Source organism: Crocodylus porosus, unplaced genomic scaffold (assembly GCF_001723895.1).
Source record: "Crocodylus porosus isolate Cpor-Errol unplaced genomic scaffold, CroPor_comp1, whole genome shotgun sequence".
NCBI lineage: Eukaryota > Metazoa > Chordata > Crocodylia > Crocodylidae > Crocodylus > Crocodylus porosus.
This window is the reverse complement of record NW_017728921.1, coordinates 20341207-20359829: the sequence shown is the minus strand read 5'-3', so window position 1 is coordinate 20359829 and position 18623 is coordinate 20341207. Positions and strand designations below refer to the sequence as shown.

The window sequence follows — 18623 nt, the reverse complement described above, 5'->3', positions numbered from 1 at the left end:
TGATGGGGGCAGATCAAGGCCCCCACAGGGAGGGAGGGTACGAGGCTAGGGCCAGGGCCAAGCCCAGCTGGGTCAGGGCATGCACGGGACAGAGCTGTGGCTCATCTGGGGGATGCAGAGAGGGGGGGTGGCAGCTCCTGCTCCTGTGCGCTGCTCATCCAGGAGGGTGGGGGATACATGTGCCCCCAGATGTGTGGGGTGGGCTGGACCTGGGGCTCCACCAAGCTCTTCCCGGCAGGACAGGGCTGCACTGCAAAGGGACTACAGCGAATTTGTGGCTGCAACCCACCCCCACCCCATAGCCCCCTTCCCAGCTCAGCCTCACCCTGCCAGGAAGAGCTTAGAGCAGCCCTGTCCCCAGCGCACTCTGCCTTCGCAGATCCAAGGGCACATGCCCCCCCAAGACGAGTGGCAGGAACAGTGGTGGGAGCCACCGCAAGAGCAGGCAACTGCTGGACAAGCGCCTGGGAGCTGCTGGTCCAGCGGAGTGGTGCGCAGTGGTGGGAGCCCCACCCCGTGTGCCCCCCAGACAAGCCATGGCTCCATGCCTGCCACAGCTGGGCAGTGCTTGCCCTAGCCCCATGCCTCCCTCCCCACGGGGGCCGATGCCCCTTCCTTCCCCTTCCACCACACCAGACTTACCAGCTGGAGGCAGCTCCATGCTGCCGAGCTGTGCTCCTCACCACCTGTATGGCACTGTGGTGGCGCGCATGCACAGGCCATTTATTGGCCAAATTATCAGCCTGATATTGCTGATTTCCGATATAATAAATGTTCTTTATATGGGTGCCGATCCAGTACTGGACCGACGTATTGGTGCACCTTTAATGTTTAAGAGTGACGCACCTCCCGAATATTCTGCTGCTCCATCTCATGCCTCTTAATCATTGTTTTCCGCTTGAAGTATCGGCAGTTTTTGTCGTAGTATAGTCTCTGCTGGCTGAGAAGATGTGCCTCCTCTTCAGCCTGTGTGTGCTGCAGGTTCTCTTTGTGTTTGGATATCCTCTCCTGCTTCTCTTTCTTCGGTGTGCTGTGGTCCTCATTCATCTCCTGCACATACATAACAAATGAGTAAACATCTGTCTTCTTAGGATCAGAGGGACACAGAACTGGAAAGGATTTATGTCCTAGAGTCTAGTCTTCCTTCCAAGGAGGAGAATGAACAAAAATCCTTGGCTCCTGACCTTGAACACAAACACTTAATAATCACATACATACATTTCATTTATTCCAGTGGGACATAAGCACATGCTCAAGCACTTCACTGAATTGAGGCCATAAGGGGGCTTTTCTTCTGTTCTCTCTGGCTATCCCTTTTCTCCCCATTTATTTCAACAGTCAACTGAAGCCTTTGTTCTGAGGGGGTGGGTGTCCTACACATGCAATTTTGGGGTTGGGTTAATGTAGGCAGGTCATTACTTTGAATTTGCTAAGCAGTTGTGGGACACTTGGATACCAGTTGACTGATCTCTCATAAACAGCTTAAAGAGACTGTGACCAATCTTGTGCTTTTCAGGGGAGGGAGAAAGTGCAGAGGAATTCTGCAGGAGCTCACAATTCCTCTGTCACCCAATTACAGGCCCAGTTTTATGGCAATACACCCTCCTGAAGCCCACTGATATCAAGAACATTAATATGTCACTTCATAAGGATGCTTGGTGCACTCGGGTCTTGATCTCACTCTCCATCTATCCGGGAGCTGGGAGTTCAATTTGCATCACCATCTGGCTGCGTCCACTAAACCCATGGGATCACCCAAGTTTATCAAAAACAAAGCCTGACCCATGCTTGTGCCACATTCTTTTGGCTCTAGGAACATGGTGCTTCTTGCCTCTTTAATCTTTTCCTTGCAAAGCTTGTACTGCTTCTTCTGACTTTCTAAAAAGTTTGCCAGGTCTTTCTTCTGCTGAGCCAAAATCTGTTGCTGGAATTTCTTCTCATCTGCTGCAGCTGCCTTTGCCTGGGAGAGGGGGAGGGTGGTTAGGGAGTGAGGGAGTAAGAACAAAATCCATCATAAATCAAATCTCCCAATTGTGTATTCTGTCTGTCCTTCTCCCACTCTGTGGCAGAACAAGGTCCTAGCCCATCAGCATTCAACTGCATGAAAGTGTACTGTAAAAATTTAACACCTACATGCATTTAAGAGTTTCTTCATGTTTCCTGTCTCTTCTACCAAAACCACAACTGGATGGGAAAAGTTCATTTTCTTGGTTTACCCGTCACATTTTGTGTACACAAGGATTTTTCAATAGCATTTCACAATGGGAAGAGGACAGGTTAAGGCACCACAAATTTCTCCGCCCTTCCCAATTTTCACATCTCAATTACGGGCTAGAAGGACCTCCTGTCAGCCCAGCAATACTGTCAGCCAGCGTCAACTGGGGCATCCCTATATCAGGAACTAGACTGAGACATACTATCTTGTTTTGCCAAATAAATAAGTAAAATTAGTCAAGCTGGCTCCCAGAGAATGACTCTGCATAGGTCCCAGGGTGCCCATCTAAAACTATGGTCAGACAGCCTTTTCCTGAAGATCTGTTGCACTGCTCTCTTCAGTCATATAACGTACCTCCTTCTCCATCACAGCCACTTGCTTCTTGGCCAGCTTCTCCAGCTCGATGGACGAGTTGTTGGCATGTGTCTCCACCTCCTTCTGCAGCTTGAGGCGGTGCTCGTCCATCTCGGCCTTCAACTTGTTTTCCAGGGCGATCAGCTGCTTCTGGTGCTGGCGCCGCATCCGCTTATATCCTGACATCTGTTCCCGCAACTCGTTCTCCTGCTCATGCTCATGGATCTGTCTTGTAACCTGATGGGATTGAAAGGGAATCAGTCATTAAAAAAGCTTCTTCTGCAGTTACTCACCTGCAGAGCAGACTCACTGCTTGACTGTGCTATCACCAGCCAGCTCCTAGGGAACACTGTTCCCAGTTTTTACAGCAAGAGCTGTTCTTTAAAGTCACAGACCACGCAACTTTGAGGAATAATCTGGGCCACGAGTTCTTCTCCAACAGGGTGGAGCCAAGATTTTTTTCCCCCACTTCATTACGGATTTTAAATGCATCTCCAGCAAGGAACGTCCCAACCTTCATAAAGGTGAGACACTTCTTGATTAATAACAACATTTCTGGGAGCAAGGCTTATAAAATGGTGACCATATGGGAAGGGAATCCACAACCCCGACTTACTTGCTTTGGCCCCATTTTAACCCCTTTTGGGAGGCTTATTTCTCATTCCAGATTTCCTCACAAAGCTTGTAAGTTGGCAGGCTGACACTGTATTCCCACTGTGTACCCACACCCACTCCCTCCCCAAACCCTAATGTACTGTAAGAAATACTAGGATCATCCAGGTAATCTGTTTTCTTTATTAAACCACCCCCTGCACCGATGGTTTGTACTGAAGACTGCTGATCATCATGTTCCCAACTCTCACAGGATGCATGGTGAAAACTCTGTATCTGGCCATCTTCATATCACCAGTAGGATCCCCCCCTGCTTTTTCTCCCTAGTAGTGACTGCAATAGCCTTACATTTGTCTTTCTGGATTGCTCATGAACAAAGTTAAACTTTGTTGTCAAAGTTATCTTCTGCTTCCAGGGAATGCCAAGGCCCCGTTCCTACTATTGTTCCATTGACAATCCACAGAGGAAAACCTCTCTGTTCTCAGGTTCCTGAGACCAACACATGTGGGAGTGAGAATTGCTTTATTAGCCGAGCTGCTAGGTACACCATGCTGCTTAAGGAACAGTCCTACTACTGGACCCAAATGCTTCTGGCTAAGGCGGCACCATTCTGTAACTGATCAGTATTAATGAGGATCATGAGGTCTAAGCAGATTATAAACAATGTTCAGCTGAAACAAAGTCATAGTTTTTGCATTGATTTCCATGCTCTAATTGTACGCACAAGGAGAAATAAGAGTTCAGTTATGCCTGGATTCCTAAGGAGAAAATGCCAATTAAAGGACAGCACTGTTAAAGACCAAAGTCATCTTCATCTTGGTAACAGTGATCACAGGTTTCCTACCAAAAACATAACTTAATTTCCAGAATGCTCTCTAAAGTCCAACGTTAGACCCATAGCTTGCAGGATGCACAAGATCAGAGGCTGGAGCCCTAGGTACAAGCTTCAAATCCACATCTTGGAGCACAAAGTGGTGCTCAGACCTTTGAGGGGGATTAAGGAATTCTGAAATCACATTTCTTCCCATGCCCAGTGACAGCTTTTCCTGCCACACAGTAGATCCTACCCACCCTGTTCAAGTGTCTACCATACTACAAACAGGAAAAGAAGTGTAATCCACAGCACTAGCACTACTATTAGGATGCATTAAGACAACATTCAAAACCAAGTAAGACTGGATGGTGTGCACTTTGGTGGCACACCTTGCTTGATGGCACAGATTCTAACAGAAATATACCATTATCTCCTGTTATTAAACAGCAAGCAGAGGCAAACCTGGTATTCTAAGACAACTAGATGACAAGAGGCAACAATCATTTAGGAACCATCTCAGTCAATATAAGTGTACGAATTAGACAAAACAAGACAACTGAGAGGTCATTGGGAGCAGCATATCTGGCACAGACTGAAACCCTGGCAGTTGTATGCTCCAATTCATCCTAGACCATTTACCAGAGCTGGAAGGTACTTTTTTTTCCTCCTGGCATATGAAGAGCAGGTCTGGATGGAACAACAGAAAGACTAGTAAAAGGTCAGTAGTGGACTGAGGACAGTTACTGACACATCATTATGCATCCCCAATAAAAGTACAGCCACAGGCCCATACTAACTACAGAAAAAGAATAATGGACAAGGTTGCAGAAACTGGGCTACCACCACTACCTTAGAAAATAAATTAAGCACATTTAATTCCAATGAATGCATTCAGCCAGACCAACTGCATCAGACTTCATTATTCAGAAGAATTTGTGGCTGTTAAAGCCAACCTGTTACAGATATATATCCCATCCAAGAAAAACCGCAACAGAGAAGGTATCTGTCATTTGTAAAGGATTTCAGGGTATCATTCTGACTGGTAATATTCCTCCAGAAGAGCAGGGAGCAAACATGAATGGTGATGTGACAAGCAGGAGCCTTCAAATACACGTGACAGCCTTCAAAGACTGATGACGATACAGGTTAAGTATCAGTCCCACACACGATTGTAAGAATGGTGGAGGAAGGAAAGTAACAACACACATTAACACCATTTCTGCCTATGCCTAAACAAGTATCAGAGCAAGGAGTACTAGGCATAGCTGGTATTTACTGGTAAGAACTTGCAACTCTCAGTCAAGTTTAGCAACAAACGCACAATTTGCACAACACCACAGTAACTTCACATGTTACATTTTTATAGGTCACCAGGTACTTCACAATATCTTGACTGGTTCCTCAGGGATGAGGGGAGTTGGAGCTGAAAGAAGCAGCGCTTTCATTGACACACAATTCTTCTTGGATGTTCCCAACAGCAGAGTCACTCATGTGGATGAGCTAGACTAGTGCAAAGCTTTTGAAAGGGAGGGAAGGAGCAAGAGAACAATACAGAAGATCACGGAGAATCCCATTTGGAAAGCTGCCAACCCAAACACCACAATTGCTGCAGTACAGGAAGCGAGTGAAAAGATGGGATTCTCCAATTTCCAACCCAAATTGTTGCAATGAACTCTCCAGCTGCAAAGTTACTGAATATTAATTGAGCTTTCATTTCTTCTGTTTATACTGGCCTCTGTTCTGATGCTGTTCTAGTTATTTAAAAAGAAGTCCATTCACTGAAGTGGCTTCTGAGGTGGGAAGGATGCTGCATCTCTCAAGAGTACAGGAGAGAGCACTGGCTTTTGGTACAGTTGATCTCATCAGCACATGCCTGCTGACCCTCATTTTCTTCACTACAGAGCTTTGGCTTGGTTTACTTCTTTTCCTTACATGGAGACTCCCAAATCATATCATGACTCAGTTACATAACCAGCAATACAAGGGCTTCATTTTAACTTCATATTTGTATTCAAGGCTCTTCGTTCTTTGGCTCATTCCACAGAGATGTGTAACTTGGTTCACATTTACATTATGTTCCAGATCAGATTATCTCCTTAACATATATATATTTTTTTAAAACTTTAAAAAACATCACCGTCTTTCTTCTTTAGCTCCCAGCTGGGTCATTTTCCATCCATTCTTGTTCTTCTTCCCTCTACATTTTTAGGATCCAATTTAAAACAAGATCCTTTTTATAGCTGGTTTGAATTAGGTGCTCTGGAAATTGTTACAAATCTTCCAACATATTTCATATCTCATCATAAGGTATCTGAGAAACGATGCATCAATTTCAAAAGTAATAAGAGCTTCATCTAAATTTCTGAAAAGTCATTCTGAAGTACACAAATCCCATGCAAGGCAAAAATGGTCAACAGCAGAACCTCCATGTTATGTTCTGTGCAACATACTATACTGCAGAACCTCCAGAGCCTCAGCTGTTTGAGCCCAAAATCTTATGTTGTTGAGCAAGTCATACAGCATAGTGTAGAGGTATGGAGTTATATTAATAAAGAGAATCATGAAGCAGCATTGGAACCTGTTAGATTTAATCTTCCTTGAAGTCCTATGGCCATTGTTGATGCACTGTGCACTAACCTACAAGGTAAAACCTGAATTTCATATAGTCAAAGCACAATCTTCCCAGTAAGAGTGCTGAGATAAGTGGATATAACAATCCTTTCAGTCATCTCACTCCAGTTTTTTGGTCAACATTGTGACAGAGAAAGTTAAGGGAGAGGAACATGGAGCTTTGTGGACACGAGACCATTTTTTTTATTCTCTACGTTGTCCTACTTGCCCCTCTGATTCTTCTTTTCCCCATTTTCTTCCCTTCCTAATTCTTCTACCTCATTTCCCTCTGTGCCCTTCCACACCTTTGCCATCTCTTTCCCTTCCTTTATTTTGTTCTGCTTACTTTAGTTTCTAATTAAAATTACAATGAATACTCATTTTCTTTATATTCCGTATTCATTTTTGTTTATTTTTTAACCTTGCCTCTTCATTATTCTCTATCTACTTAAGTTTATCTTTCTTGTTTTTGGGAAATGGACTAAGACATTTAATAAATTTTTAAAAGATCCCATGTTAAGTGTGGAGATATTAGACACCATTAGATAATAAAAATACTAACATTATGACAGAATTTACCGAGGATAACTCTTCTCTTGACATGCTTCCAGCCACAGCAGAAGACAAGGAGACACTAAGAAGCCAAAGGGAAAACAAAAAGAACATCTGCATCCCGGATCACTGGACAGACACAGAACAGTAGGCTCCATGGACCTCTTGTGGAATTAAGCGACTATTCAGCACATCAATGCTACAGAATTAGCCAATCACTGTAATCTCTAATTCAGACAGATGAATGAAGCTGTCCTCCTCCAAATTTGAAGGAAGTGTCTACTTCCTGGTTAATTTGCAGTAGCAAGTGGATGAAATTGAATGAAACGAGGGTTAAGCATTGAATATGGACAGACTGATATCAGAGGGCTAGTGCCGACATGCACTCTGATGAGATGTCATGGCCTCATGATGGAACCCATGATGACGGAAAAGCGTCAAGGATTACTGCAGAGAAGTTGGAGGGAGTTTTAGTGACTGATATTTGCAATGAAATTCTGAACCGGTCTGATGTCCTTGGATGAAGGCACTAAAGTACCTAAACACAATCCCAAAGATTATCATGAAATAGGGCAGATGACTGAATTCACTGCAAAATTACTTCCCAAATGACCCTTGTCAAAAAAAATCTCAGGACTCTTTAGATCATAACATACTAGAAGATTTTGAAGCTCTATGCTGAAAGAAACAGAGAGCATCTGTCAGGACATCTACAGAACTAAATATCTGCATAAAATACACAACCTTTCACCAAGATGTGACATTTCCTGCTTCTTGTTCCTTGGGTTCCTCCCTCCAACCTGCTCAGCCCGGACACCAGATCCTTTTTGTGCAGAGGGCCATGCCCACCTCTTACATCTACAGCAGCTAACAAGCAAACAGAACCTACTACACCCTTTTCCAGAAACTTCAAATTGGCTGCCAAGACTTGGAAAAACACTGGCAGCCTCTCACAATGAGAGAAAGGATTGTGAGATGACAGTGAAAGAAGATGGAACAAACTGAGTATTTTTTGGCTCAGGGCTTGGACTTATTATTGGCTTGGCGATTCTGTCAAGAGAAACAGCAGCTATGTGGACAGAATGCCAAGGATTTGCAGAGCTGGGAGACGGTGTCAATTCAAATATACCACAGAATAGGGGCTGACTGGCCTGATACTGTTTTAGTGACCACACCTGCAAATAGTGCCTTCAGGAATCTGAAGTCCCAGAGTGACAGTACACAATTACTTCGTTAACATCTCGATTCCAAACACAATGCCATGGAATCAACAATGCTCAGGCCACCTTCTCACTTCTTCAGCAGCAACGCTCAAAAAGCTGTGAAGAGCAAGTGAATACCAAGGGAGGCTCATGAAGTTATCCGAGAAAAGGGTCAAGTCTAAAACACAATTTATATATGGTTAATACCCAAGCCTGTCCAATCTCTACATATACAGATTTGACAGACGCTCCCCTGCTGCCTGGCATTATTTATCAGCAAGCAGCACTATCCTGTATTCTGTCCAGGCAACCTCCACTGGCTTTTCATGCTCCAGAACAGAGCTTCTCCAATGGTAGCATGAGGACCACTACAGGACTGCAAAGCACATGCTTCATAATCTATGGAGAAGGGGCTGGGTACAGGACGCTGGCTACTAAACTGCATGAGAACAGGTTTGTGCATACTCGCTTTCTCAATGTTACTGCTCTTTGTAAGTGGGACTATCATTACCAGAGGGACAATACATGGGGAAATGGCCTGCATGATGACCAATGAGAAAGAAGATTGTTTAGGAGACCCATGCTGTTAAATCATGGCTCAGACCATGACCACACTCAAATGCCCCTGCTTCAGGAGATGACTAAAATCCCCCTTCAGAGGAGCACTGACTTCATCACACTTGCTTGAATATTGGTACTTACTATTGTTACAAGTAACACCTATGCATCACTGAAAGCCATCAGAGAAAAAAAAACAACATGTTTTCACAGCTTGAGTGTTTTTTGGGTAGCCCGTTTCTCGGTTTCACCTTTAAAGTCATTCCACTTCCCTCACTGAGTGTGTGGTGTGTTCACACCACAAGAAGGTAGAAAAAATATTTCAAATCATTTACAAAGCGTGACTGTAAACCACAAAACTTAGCATGGGGTTCATGAGCAGGGGAACTAACCCAAACCACGTCTAACTCATGTTTGGAAGTAGAGTGTACTTCAACTCACCATGTCCTTTTAGAAACTCTACACTGTGACGTAGGTGTGTGCTGCAGTGATAACCACTTTCAGCCAGGAAGGGCTCAGAGATCACAGATACTGCATTCCTGACTTTAGCCAGCAAGGATGGCTATTAAACAGCATGAAACTGACCCTCCTCTAAGTTGAGTTAGTGCTGCTCATCTTTACGGCAGACACTGTTCAGTGAATCTCGCAGGCAGAGTAATACTTATTTTCATAGAGTCTTTCATTCAGGAAGATTACTGCAACTTGCATAGCATAAATGTGGTCCATAACCCTTCACAATCCTATTGGATATTACAGCTTACTCAACATTACTCTCTCTAATGACAATCTTGCTGGGACTGTCGGGCAGCACTCAGAGAAATACACTGATGGGCAGTTAAGAGCGCAGCAGGAAGTGCCATGGGAACTTTAGCATCCTGGCAGAGAAGACCTCACTATTAAAGGTATGGTGTAACATGAAAATTAAGGGAACCAGAAGACCACAGAAGTGTTTTTTCTGAACCAACAGTTCCAGGGATGCTGTACAGTTCAAACTGATCCTTGGTTCCCCCTCTCCAGCAATAGTGACCCTTCATTCTTTACACCTGCCCTAACAGTCTGCTGTCAAGGAATGTGATTAATCCCTTCTCCTCCAAAATAGTAGTAATTACAACTGTAGTACCATATATTTCCTAAATGGGATTACACGTGTTACTCAAGTGGGGGCCAACCTGCTTTGGTAAGCCTAGTACAAATTAAGCCCCTCCCCTACCCGCCAAGTGCTTTTCCAACCCCCTTCCCCTGCCTGATCTGCTTTCTACCTAATCTGCTGCTCTGTTTTCTGCTCCCTACCTTACATGCTAGGGGTGGGCAGAATATGGCTCACAGGCTGGATTCAGCCTTCCAAGGCATTTTGTCCAGGCCGCAGTGGGTGCCTTGGCCCCATCTGGCCCAGGCGAGTGTGGCCAGTCCCGCTATCACCTGGTATGCAGCAAGGCTGGGGCAGTACGGCAGCCAGACTCTGTTTCTTGATAGCCCCAGTAGTGGCTCCTTCTTGCTGTCGCTGCCAGCCCCAGCCCCAGCCCCCCAGACCATCTGCCCCACACCCACCGCTGGGGGTGTCAAACAGAGCAGGTAGGTTCTTTATGGAGACAGGCAGGGATCTGTGTGGGCAGAGGGCTGGGATGGGGCACGGGGACCAGAATCTGGGAGTGGGCTTGGGGGGGAGGGGAGTAGACAGGGTCAGGGATTGGGATCGCAAGGTGGTAACAGCACAGGGCTGGGGCCCAGGGCAGAGCTGCAATCTGTTGCCTGCACTTCGCTGCGACAGGCACCAGTTCTTTAGGCGAGGGCATGCGGGGAGTGGATTGTAGCTCTGTCCTGAGCCCTGGCCCTGCACTGTCATCACCCTGCAATCCCCAGCCCCTCCTGTTCCCAGATGCAGCTCCCTGCCTGTCTATGGCCCCATCCCATCCACCTATCTGTGTACCCTGCCCACGTGGGTCCAGGGCAGTGTTGTGATTTGCTCCCTGCACGTCCCTGCCAGCAGAACCGGTGCCAATCGCAGGGTCTGTGGGGATCATGACTCTACCCTGGGCCTCAGCTCCATGCTGTCATTGCCCCATGATCCCAATCCCAGCTCTGGCCCTGGCCCCGCCTGTCTGTCCTGCTTCTGGAAGCTGCTCCCTGCCCCATGGCCCCATCCCAGCTACCCAGACACATGCGGAGGCCACTTAGGGAGTTTTGGTGAGCTGTTGCAGGTGGGGAAACACTGACCTGGCCTGCAACAGCTGAGACTCCCTAAGTGGCCCTCTGGCTAAAATAAGTGTCCACCCCTGCTATACACCCTGGGCTGCCTCCACTCTCCCCAGTCTGCCACATGCAACACACAGAGGGTACCCATGCCACAGGTTGGCCACCTTTGTGTTACAGAATCAAAAAGTCACTGTCATAAATTAACACCCTCCCTCCCCAAAGTATTCTGGGTATAATGAATAAAATGTCAGTCTCTAGAACAGTGGTCTCCAAACTTTGACTGTGCACCCCTATCAGTTAAAAAAATTTTGAGCATGCACCCCCAATATATGTATATTTATATAAACAGAAATAGAAGTTCTAATATTTTTTTCCCACACCCCAATGGATAGTTTTGCACACTCCCTGGGTTGCGTGCACCCCACTTTGGAGACCACTGCCCTAGAAGATCACAGTTACCCAAGTATGGGACTACTTTGGCAAACCTAAGGAGATACTTTTATAGGGAAGTGTTTTTTGTCTTTTTCTTTATATCAGGACAAAGGTGAAACAATACCACCTTCTCTTATAAACTGCTATTGTGTACTGCTCCCTGCTATTCCATCCCATTGCTAATGAAGGGCAGGTGTATCCATTATTTCACACAATGGAAATAGAAGGTAGGAAGCATATAGATGAAAAGAAATCCCATCCTTAGCCCAAGAAGAGAGGTTTGATGTGTGTAAAATATCAAGTGGGTGTAACCAATGGGTATGATCATTGTTAGAGCCTCCTCCCAGATGACATCTGGATATCCATATTCTACCACTGCAGCTATTCTCTCCCTACAGCCCCAACTAGGCTTTGCCTCAGAAATATACTCCATGGACAACACAGAAGTAAATAAAAGTTCCCAGGAGAGTCACTTTTCTATCCAAACTAGTAACCCCTTTAACTCTATAGTACATTGGTCAGTTCAGCAGAGGAGCTCTAGCAAATCAGCACCCTAGTGAGCCAGGTAGATCTAGTCTCATCTCCACAGGGCTCTGCCATAGGATCGAGAGTGATGTGGGGTCACCAACTTCCCTGGGCAGAGCAGCTCAGAGAACCAAAGGAACAACACTATTCATATATCTGTTTGAGCACCCCCTGTTGTTTGAGAGAGGGGCCCAAGAGTTTCTCCACCATCCCAGGATAGCTTGGCTGTTTAGGCAGCTCAATGAACAAATATATCCCCTAAAGACTAAGAATTATGGCTCCTGATGTTGGAGACAAGGTCAAGTATGGGGTGGCCAACTGGGGGGCAAAAACCAGCAAGGTGCCAGGCAAAGATGTAACTTCTTTCTCTCTCTGTCTCTCACTCCATCCCCCAAGTTGCTCATCATTTCCTCCCTCCAGTCAACTTGGCTGAAGAAATGGTATTCTATTACTATTTATTTGTTCAATACAGACTACTGAGTTGACAATAGCACGTGTGCACATGCATGTGCACATAAGTGAGCACATACACCTGCACAGCCATAACAGGAGCAGGTAGAAAAGGGTTGTTTTTTTGTTTTTTGGGGGATTTTTTTTTTTTAGGAAATCTGAGATTCTACTGGGACAGGAATCTTGGCATAAAAACATCTACTGCACCCATGTCTAGGTCACTCTTTAAATTTGGGGTACAGGGGGAAAAAAAAAAAAAAAGATTGAGCTTTACAGAAAATATACCTGGGAGAAGAGAAACTCAAATGCCCTGCCCCAGATACAGGCCAACATGGAGTACAGGCAGTAGCGTGAAACCCACTGCTTCATTCTGGGCTTCAGCAACAGCAGAGAAAATGTGAAGCTACCATCCGCTGCCTTTCTCCTCTCTACTCCACTGACAGACTACTTCTGCTTACGCACACTTCCTTCTCCTGTGCTGCTCAAAGCTCTGGAGCAGTGAAGGGGAATGAGGAAATGGTGGTAAGGGGAATCATTCAGATGCACAATAAAACAAAAAGGGGGAGGGTTCTCTGTTGTAATTTCTGGGTTGGCCTAGGATGATGTCATAATAGGCAGCAAATACGATGGCCAAACAGTGGATACTCTGCAAGTCTCCCTTGCCCATGTGACCTCTAATAGCAGTTGTGCTGAAATATTTAAGATTGCAATTATTTTCAATTTAGCAGCACATTTTCCCCACTCCTGAAGCAGTTCTTTCTTATAGATACCTCCTGAGAAGGTGGTTACTAATTTCAGGCTGTGTGCATGCAATAGATGTTGTGGGGTGGGGGGGGGGGAGGAGGCAACACAACTAACTCTTCCAGCACACACCCCTTTTGCTACTACAAAGGCATCTATAGCAATCACATTTGCAATAGTACAAATCTGGACTGATCCTACCCATCCCCCCTCCGCCCTCTTCTTTGTAAACCCACAGCCCAGCGGTAAGCCCTCGCTCGTTTATTGGAGCCAGGCAATGCTTCATGAGATTGAATGGAAAAATAAAATGCAGTGAATAGTTTGAAATGAAATAAATGAATGAGACATATAGCGGGTAATTCAGCCTGAGGAGGCAATGATCTGATTTTGCAATGATGAAATGCCATCAACCTATGAATTCATTTTTCTTTTTTAAAGAAATATGTATGCATACATTTTATACACATGCAAATCAATACACACATTTTTTTAAGGTGGAATACTATTAAGAGACAACCAATGCAATACAGGAAAAACATTGTAAAGAACTACATCCTTAAACATGCTTAATTTTATATAGGCTGGAAATAACCCCGGGTGTGGTGAACCCCCCTCCCCCCAAGCTTTTTGCACATTCCATGCACAGAGCTAAAAATCTCTTTCTGTGCAAAATCTAGTTGCTATGCCAACAAAAAAAGAAGGAGAGAGAAAGAGAAAAAAATTGACCCCTTCCCAGCCAGGCAGAGAGAAAGAAGGGAGCTGGGGGGGTGTTGCTTACCAAAGATGCTGATTTGATTGTGGCAAAGCGCTCTCGGTTCCGGTAGTGGAGGGCCTGATTCTGGACTGACTGGGTAGGCCGCAGCTCAGGCCTGCGATCCCTGTGGCCCACCTCATCCCTTATAAATACATGATCCTGCAGAAATGGATAAAAACAAGGAGAAAGTCCAGCTGTGCTCTTTCCTCGCCGGCTGCCTCTCTCTCACCCCTCTTTCTGCACAAGCACTGCTGTTTGAAATGCATAGTTTAGCTCTCTGCTAGCCCCTGCAGCTCCCACAGTACAAAATGAATAAGCAACACATTGCAGCCTTCAGTTAGGAATGTCAGCTGATCGCTAGTGGGATGCCTTCTGAATCCCTGGCAGATTTTTTTTTAAACCTCCAGAATTACATATGTGCAAAAAAGAAGAACCAAAAGCACAAAGCAATGCAGAGCAGCCAGAGTCTTCAGAAAGGTTTGCTTAAAGAGCTGCAACCAAATAATCCCTTTAAAAACGTGATTTCCATGTCTAGCAAGGAGGATGCTGTTCCCTTTCAACACAAGAGCAAGATTTTGCCTCATTCCCTTTCAAGAGCTGCTCTTCCTTAATCTGATAATTTGGCTTGCAGTTGCTATCTGTTCCGGTGAATGATCATTCTGCCCAAGAGCACTGCAGGCTTGCTGAGACCAGCTTCCCTGTCTTGTGCTGGGAAGGTTCGGTGACCACTCAGGGATCCTGCTTTCCAGTCATGATCGTACACAGTTCTAGCACTTTCTCTCCACAGCCTCACAAAGGATTTTTTTTTTTTTTTTATTTAAAGCAACAGCTCACGGCTTTAACACAACTGGCTTTTTCTATAACCTCACTCTTGCTAACTGTCAAAGAATTTGGAACCAGCGACGGTACACATCCTTCACATGCACACTAAGCACTGCAACAAAAAGCTGCCACCTTTTATCAGTCACACAAAATATATGCCTTGACCAGATGGGCCTGCAAAAGACCATGCCTGTTGTCCTGACCAGATGGGCCTGCAAAAGACCATGCCTGTTGTCCTGACCAGATGGGCCTGCAAAAGGCCATCCCTATGAACTTGTTATGATAAATGGCTCCAAAGGTGACTTCCAAAAGACGAAACATTTTCCAACCGTCTGATCCCAGCTTGGTACTACCAGGCACATCCTGCACAGGACTTGCTTTTGCAAAATCTACTTCTGTTGCTCTGACCAGTGCAGATTCAATGCGGGGAGCAGTGCCAAGTATGGAGCTGCCAACTTTTCTTAAAGCTCCAGCTCTTCAAGTCAGGACAGATAACGAGAACTTAGTTCTTCATAAAAAAGTTAAATTCTCAGTCCTTACAGGTGTGGAGTAGAGTCTGAACATGTGAAACATGATGGCTCACACAATGAAGCAAACAACCCCCCTTCCCCCAATTAAAAAAAAAAAAATCTCTTGATCAACTTGGTACAGGCGACATTACACATCGCCACAGACATTTTTATTTTAAGCAGCTTGTGTTCTAGATTGGGGTTTTTAGCAAGGTCACAAAACATACCGCTAAGAACACCCACTCTTCTCCATTACGATTTCCACCATTGCTACAATGGAGACAGGAACTTGCATAGAAAAAAGATCTAGTGCCGAGAGGGTGGTACTTTCTCTCTCAACCTGAAGGAAGGAGAATAGCTTTTGCTTTATAACCATGGTTATCCCTGTCCCATGCAGATTCAAGCACTTCTACAATTATTGTGTGAAATAATCTTCATCAGAAAGAGAAATGATAGAAAATCTTTAGGAATTGCATGCTACTAACAAGGGGCCTTAAGCCAGCATACATGTTCCTTGTGTCCCTGCACCTTGCACTGACCTTTGGCAGGGTGAGAGGAATGGCCAGGATTGTGACAGAACAGCTCACAATGGTTCCTGGATAACTGTTCGGGCAAGGGGAAAGATGTTATGTCAGTCAGTTACTTCTAAAACAGTGGTCACCAACCCAGGGATCCCAATCTACAGGTAGATCCCAGAGCCTCTTTTGGTAGATCCTGGGCTGGGGGGACAGATGGGTATGTGCACATCTGCCACCCCCAGCCCCAGCAGGTCAATCTATGGTGGAGGGAAGGGGCAGGGGCCAGATCGAGGCCCCCAGGGTGAACGGCTGATGGTGCAGCCCAACCAGGAGCAGGGGAAAGTAAGCGGGGCTCCAACCTGGCCGGGTGGTGGGAGGATTGAAGCCTGGAGAGGCTCCTCGAAGGACGTAGGAGGGCTTCCTCCCATCTCTGCGGGAGCAGAGGGGACGGAGGCTGCTGCCACTGTGCCTTGAGCCCTGCTGCAAGCTGGCCACATGTAGGCATGGCTCGACTCAGCTCAGCAGCGGGGACTCACGTCAGGGTGGCCCCGGCCCAGCCGTGTCTGGGAAGATCTGGTCATCCAGGAGTGTGTGGGGGCGGCTCCTGCCACTGGGCACAGCCCAGCAGAGGCACCAGGGGTCCGTGCCCCCAGGGCCTCTGGCAGACTGTGCCCAGCAGCAGGAGCTGCCCCCCCACAACCGTACACCCCTAGACCACAGAGACTTCCAGACCCAGCTGGGCCAGGGCCCAATGCCACGTTTCTCTGGCTGCCAGGCGGGTGCGGCTCAGTGCAGTCACGGCACAGAAGTGGGACTGGGACACTCCGTGGTCCAAGGGCACGTGGGGCAGGGGGGAGGGTGGGTGTGTGGTAGATTCTGGGGTGCCTTTTAGTTTCAAAAACTGATCTTCACCATAAAAAAGGTTGGAGACCACTGTTCTAAAACATGAGATATATTAAGCAGTGGAGAGAAAGTGAGGAGAAGGAGGGTATAAAAGAGCAATGCCTCTTAGAATGGCTCTGAGTAGGCCATGTTGTACACACAGTTGTAATTTTCATTGTTGGTATTCTTACTGCTGGGTATCAGTTTGGATTACTATTACTTTTGACGGTGGTTAACATTACTGAAGTAAGGCTGTTTTTAAACTCTCAACTGTGTGTGCATGCATGTGCCAGAGACGGGAGACCTACCGTTTGCATATGTGCTTGACTGAAACACGGATCCCAGTCATTGCTCAAATGCAGCAAGATTAAATGTTTAATTTCAAGACTCTCAACTAAACTGGAGTCTTGTGACTTCACCAGGAGCATACAGATTCTGTGAATCTTTGGGTAGTATGGTTTAGCCAGCAGAAGTAATGGAAGTATCTATAAGACGGTACTGATAGGAAATACCACAGTGTTTCCAAGCAGACGGACTGGCCATTAAAGTTAGTTATGTCTGCTTGAGTTTCAGTTTGGAATGGTCTAAAGACACATTCTAGATGCCTTCTGGAGTTCCCCACAAAGCAACATCACAACTAGATTTCACGTGGGAGAGAGACAGGAGTGAGACAAAATGAAAGCCACCTAACAGAAAACTCTCCTAAGCAACCGCGTTTGCCTCCTTTTTGTTAAGAGGTTCATGGTCTCAATTCTGCACTGGCGTGCAGCAGGTTAAAGTGAGGTGATTCTCCAATCAATCAAGGGCACAGAGAAACCTTTTACATGAAGGCAGACTTCGGGGAGCCTGGTATAATGGAAAAAGCAAGTAGAAGATGCAAATATTTACCTATACTAGAACTGCCTGTGCCACTTGTACGGTCCGCAACCCCATCATAGCTCATCCTGCATTTACTCAAATGTAAGGCAAGGTTTTTTTCACCCCAGACAGCATGGGAAAAAAACCTCCTCATCTTACATTCGCATAAAGGGAAACCTCACTGAATACACCGTCTATTAATAAACTGCTGCCAAAAGCAGCACGTGCTCAGTAATGGAAACCATCTATGAACTAGATTAAATGCAGCCAACACAAAGCACATGGCCCGCGGTCCACAAACATACTGACAGGAATTTAGTACCCGTTGAGCGTAGTCCTTCTCAACACCAACTCTTTTCCAAATCATGGTGAGCCACTACACTGAATACATTTTTACTTCCTCTTCATTCCCACAGCTGAGCTGTGCCGTGCCTTTCTTTCCCATTTCCAATAATTTGTTTGTTTTTTTTAAACTAGCCTTAAATGTTTGACAAACATTACCAAACAGGGTTCCACACAGTTCACCCAGCATCCTTCTGTCAACCTCTCTCTCAACCTGTTGCTTATGATTAATGTGGCCCTGCCCTCCATGAGATGAAGCTTGATCAAGCTGTCTTATGTTTTATCTGCATATATATGTTTGGAGGATCCCAGGACTCATGACAAGAACACCCAGTTCCAGTTACAAGTGTGTGTGTGTGTGTGTGGAGGGGTCTAATTAGCACATGGATGCTTTGTATGGGAAGGGGTGGCATATCTATAGTACATGCACACTTACTGAGCAGTGCTGAGCTATGGAGTCACCATGGCTTCAAACACTATCGACTCTGCTGGGGCTCAGCCCAATAAACTGTATGGTAAATAATGAGCCAAGGTACGCTGGTCAATCTGGTGGTTGCGCCAGAGGAGAAGGTGGAACTCTTTAACCAGTTCTTCTTGTCCGTTTTCTTGTGCAGGGACTGGGACTTCCCCGCTGGGATGCCAGATGGACTTGAGGGGAACGCCTCCAGACCTCAGGTTGG

The 18623-nt window shown here is 45.9% G+C and overlaps 1 protein-coding gene across 2 annotated transcripts in view; it reads right to left on the bottom strand.

The window, feature by feature from the left end:
• TAOK3 (TAO kinase 3) overlaps positions 1-18623 on the bottom strand; it is an 86787-nt gene that overhangs the window by 11218 nt on the left and 56946 nt on the right. For both annotated transcript variants that reach the window (XM_019539251.1, XM_019539252.1), the window contains 4 exons: positions 14037-14171; positions 2570-2806; positions 1832-1960; positions 847-1050 (listed from right to left, as the gene is read on the bottom strand). In XM_019539251.1, the coding sequence (XP_019394796.1) occupies positions 847-1050; positions 1832-1960; positions 2570-2806; positions 14037-14171 (705 nt within the window). The remainder of the gene's footprint in view (positions 1-846; positions 1051-1831; positions 1961-2569; positions 2807-14036; positions 14172-18623) is intronic.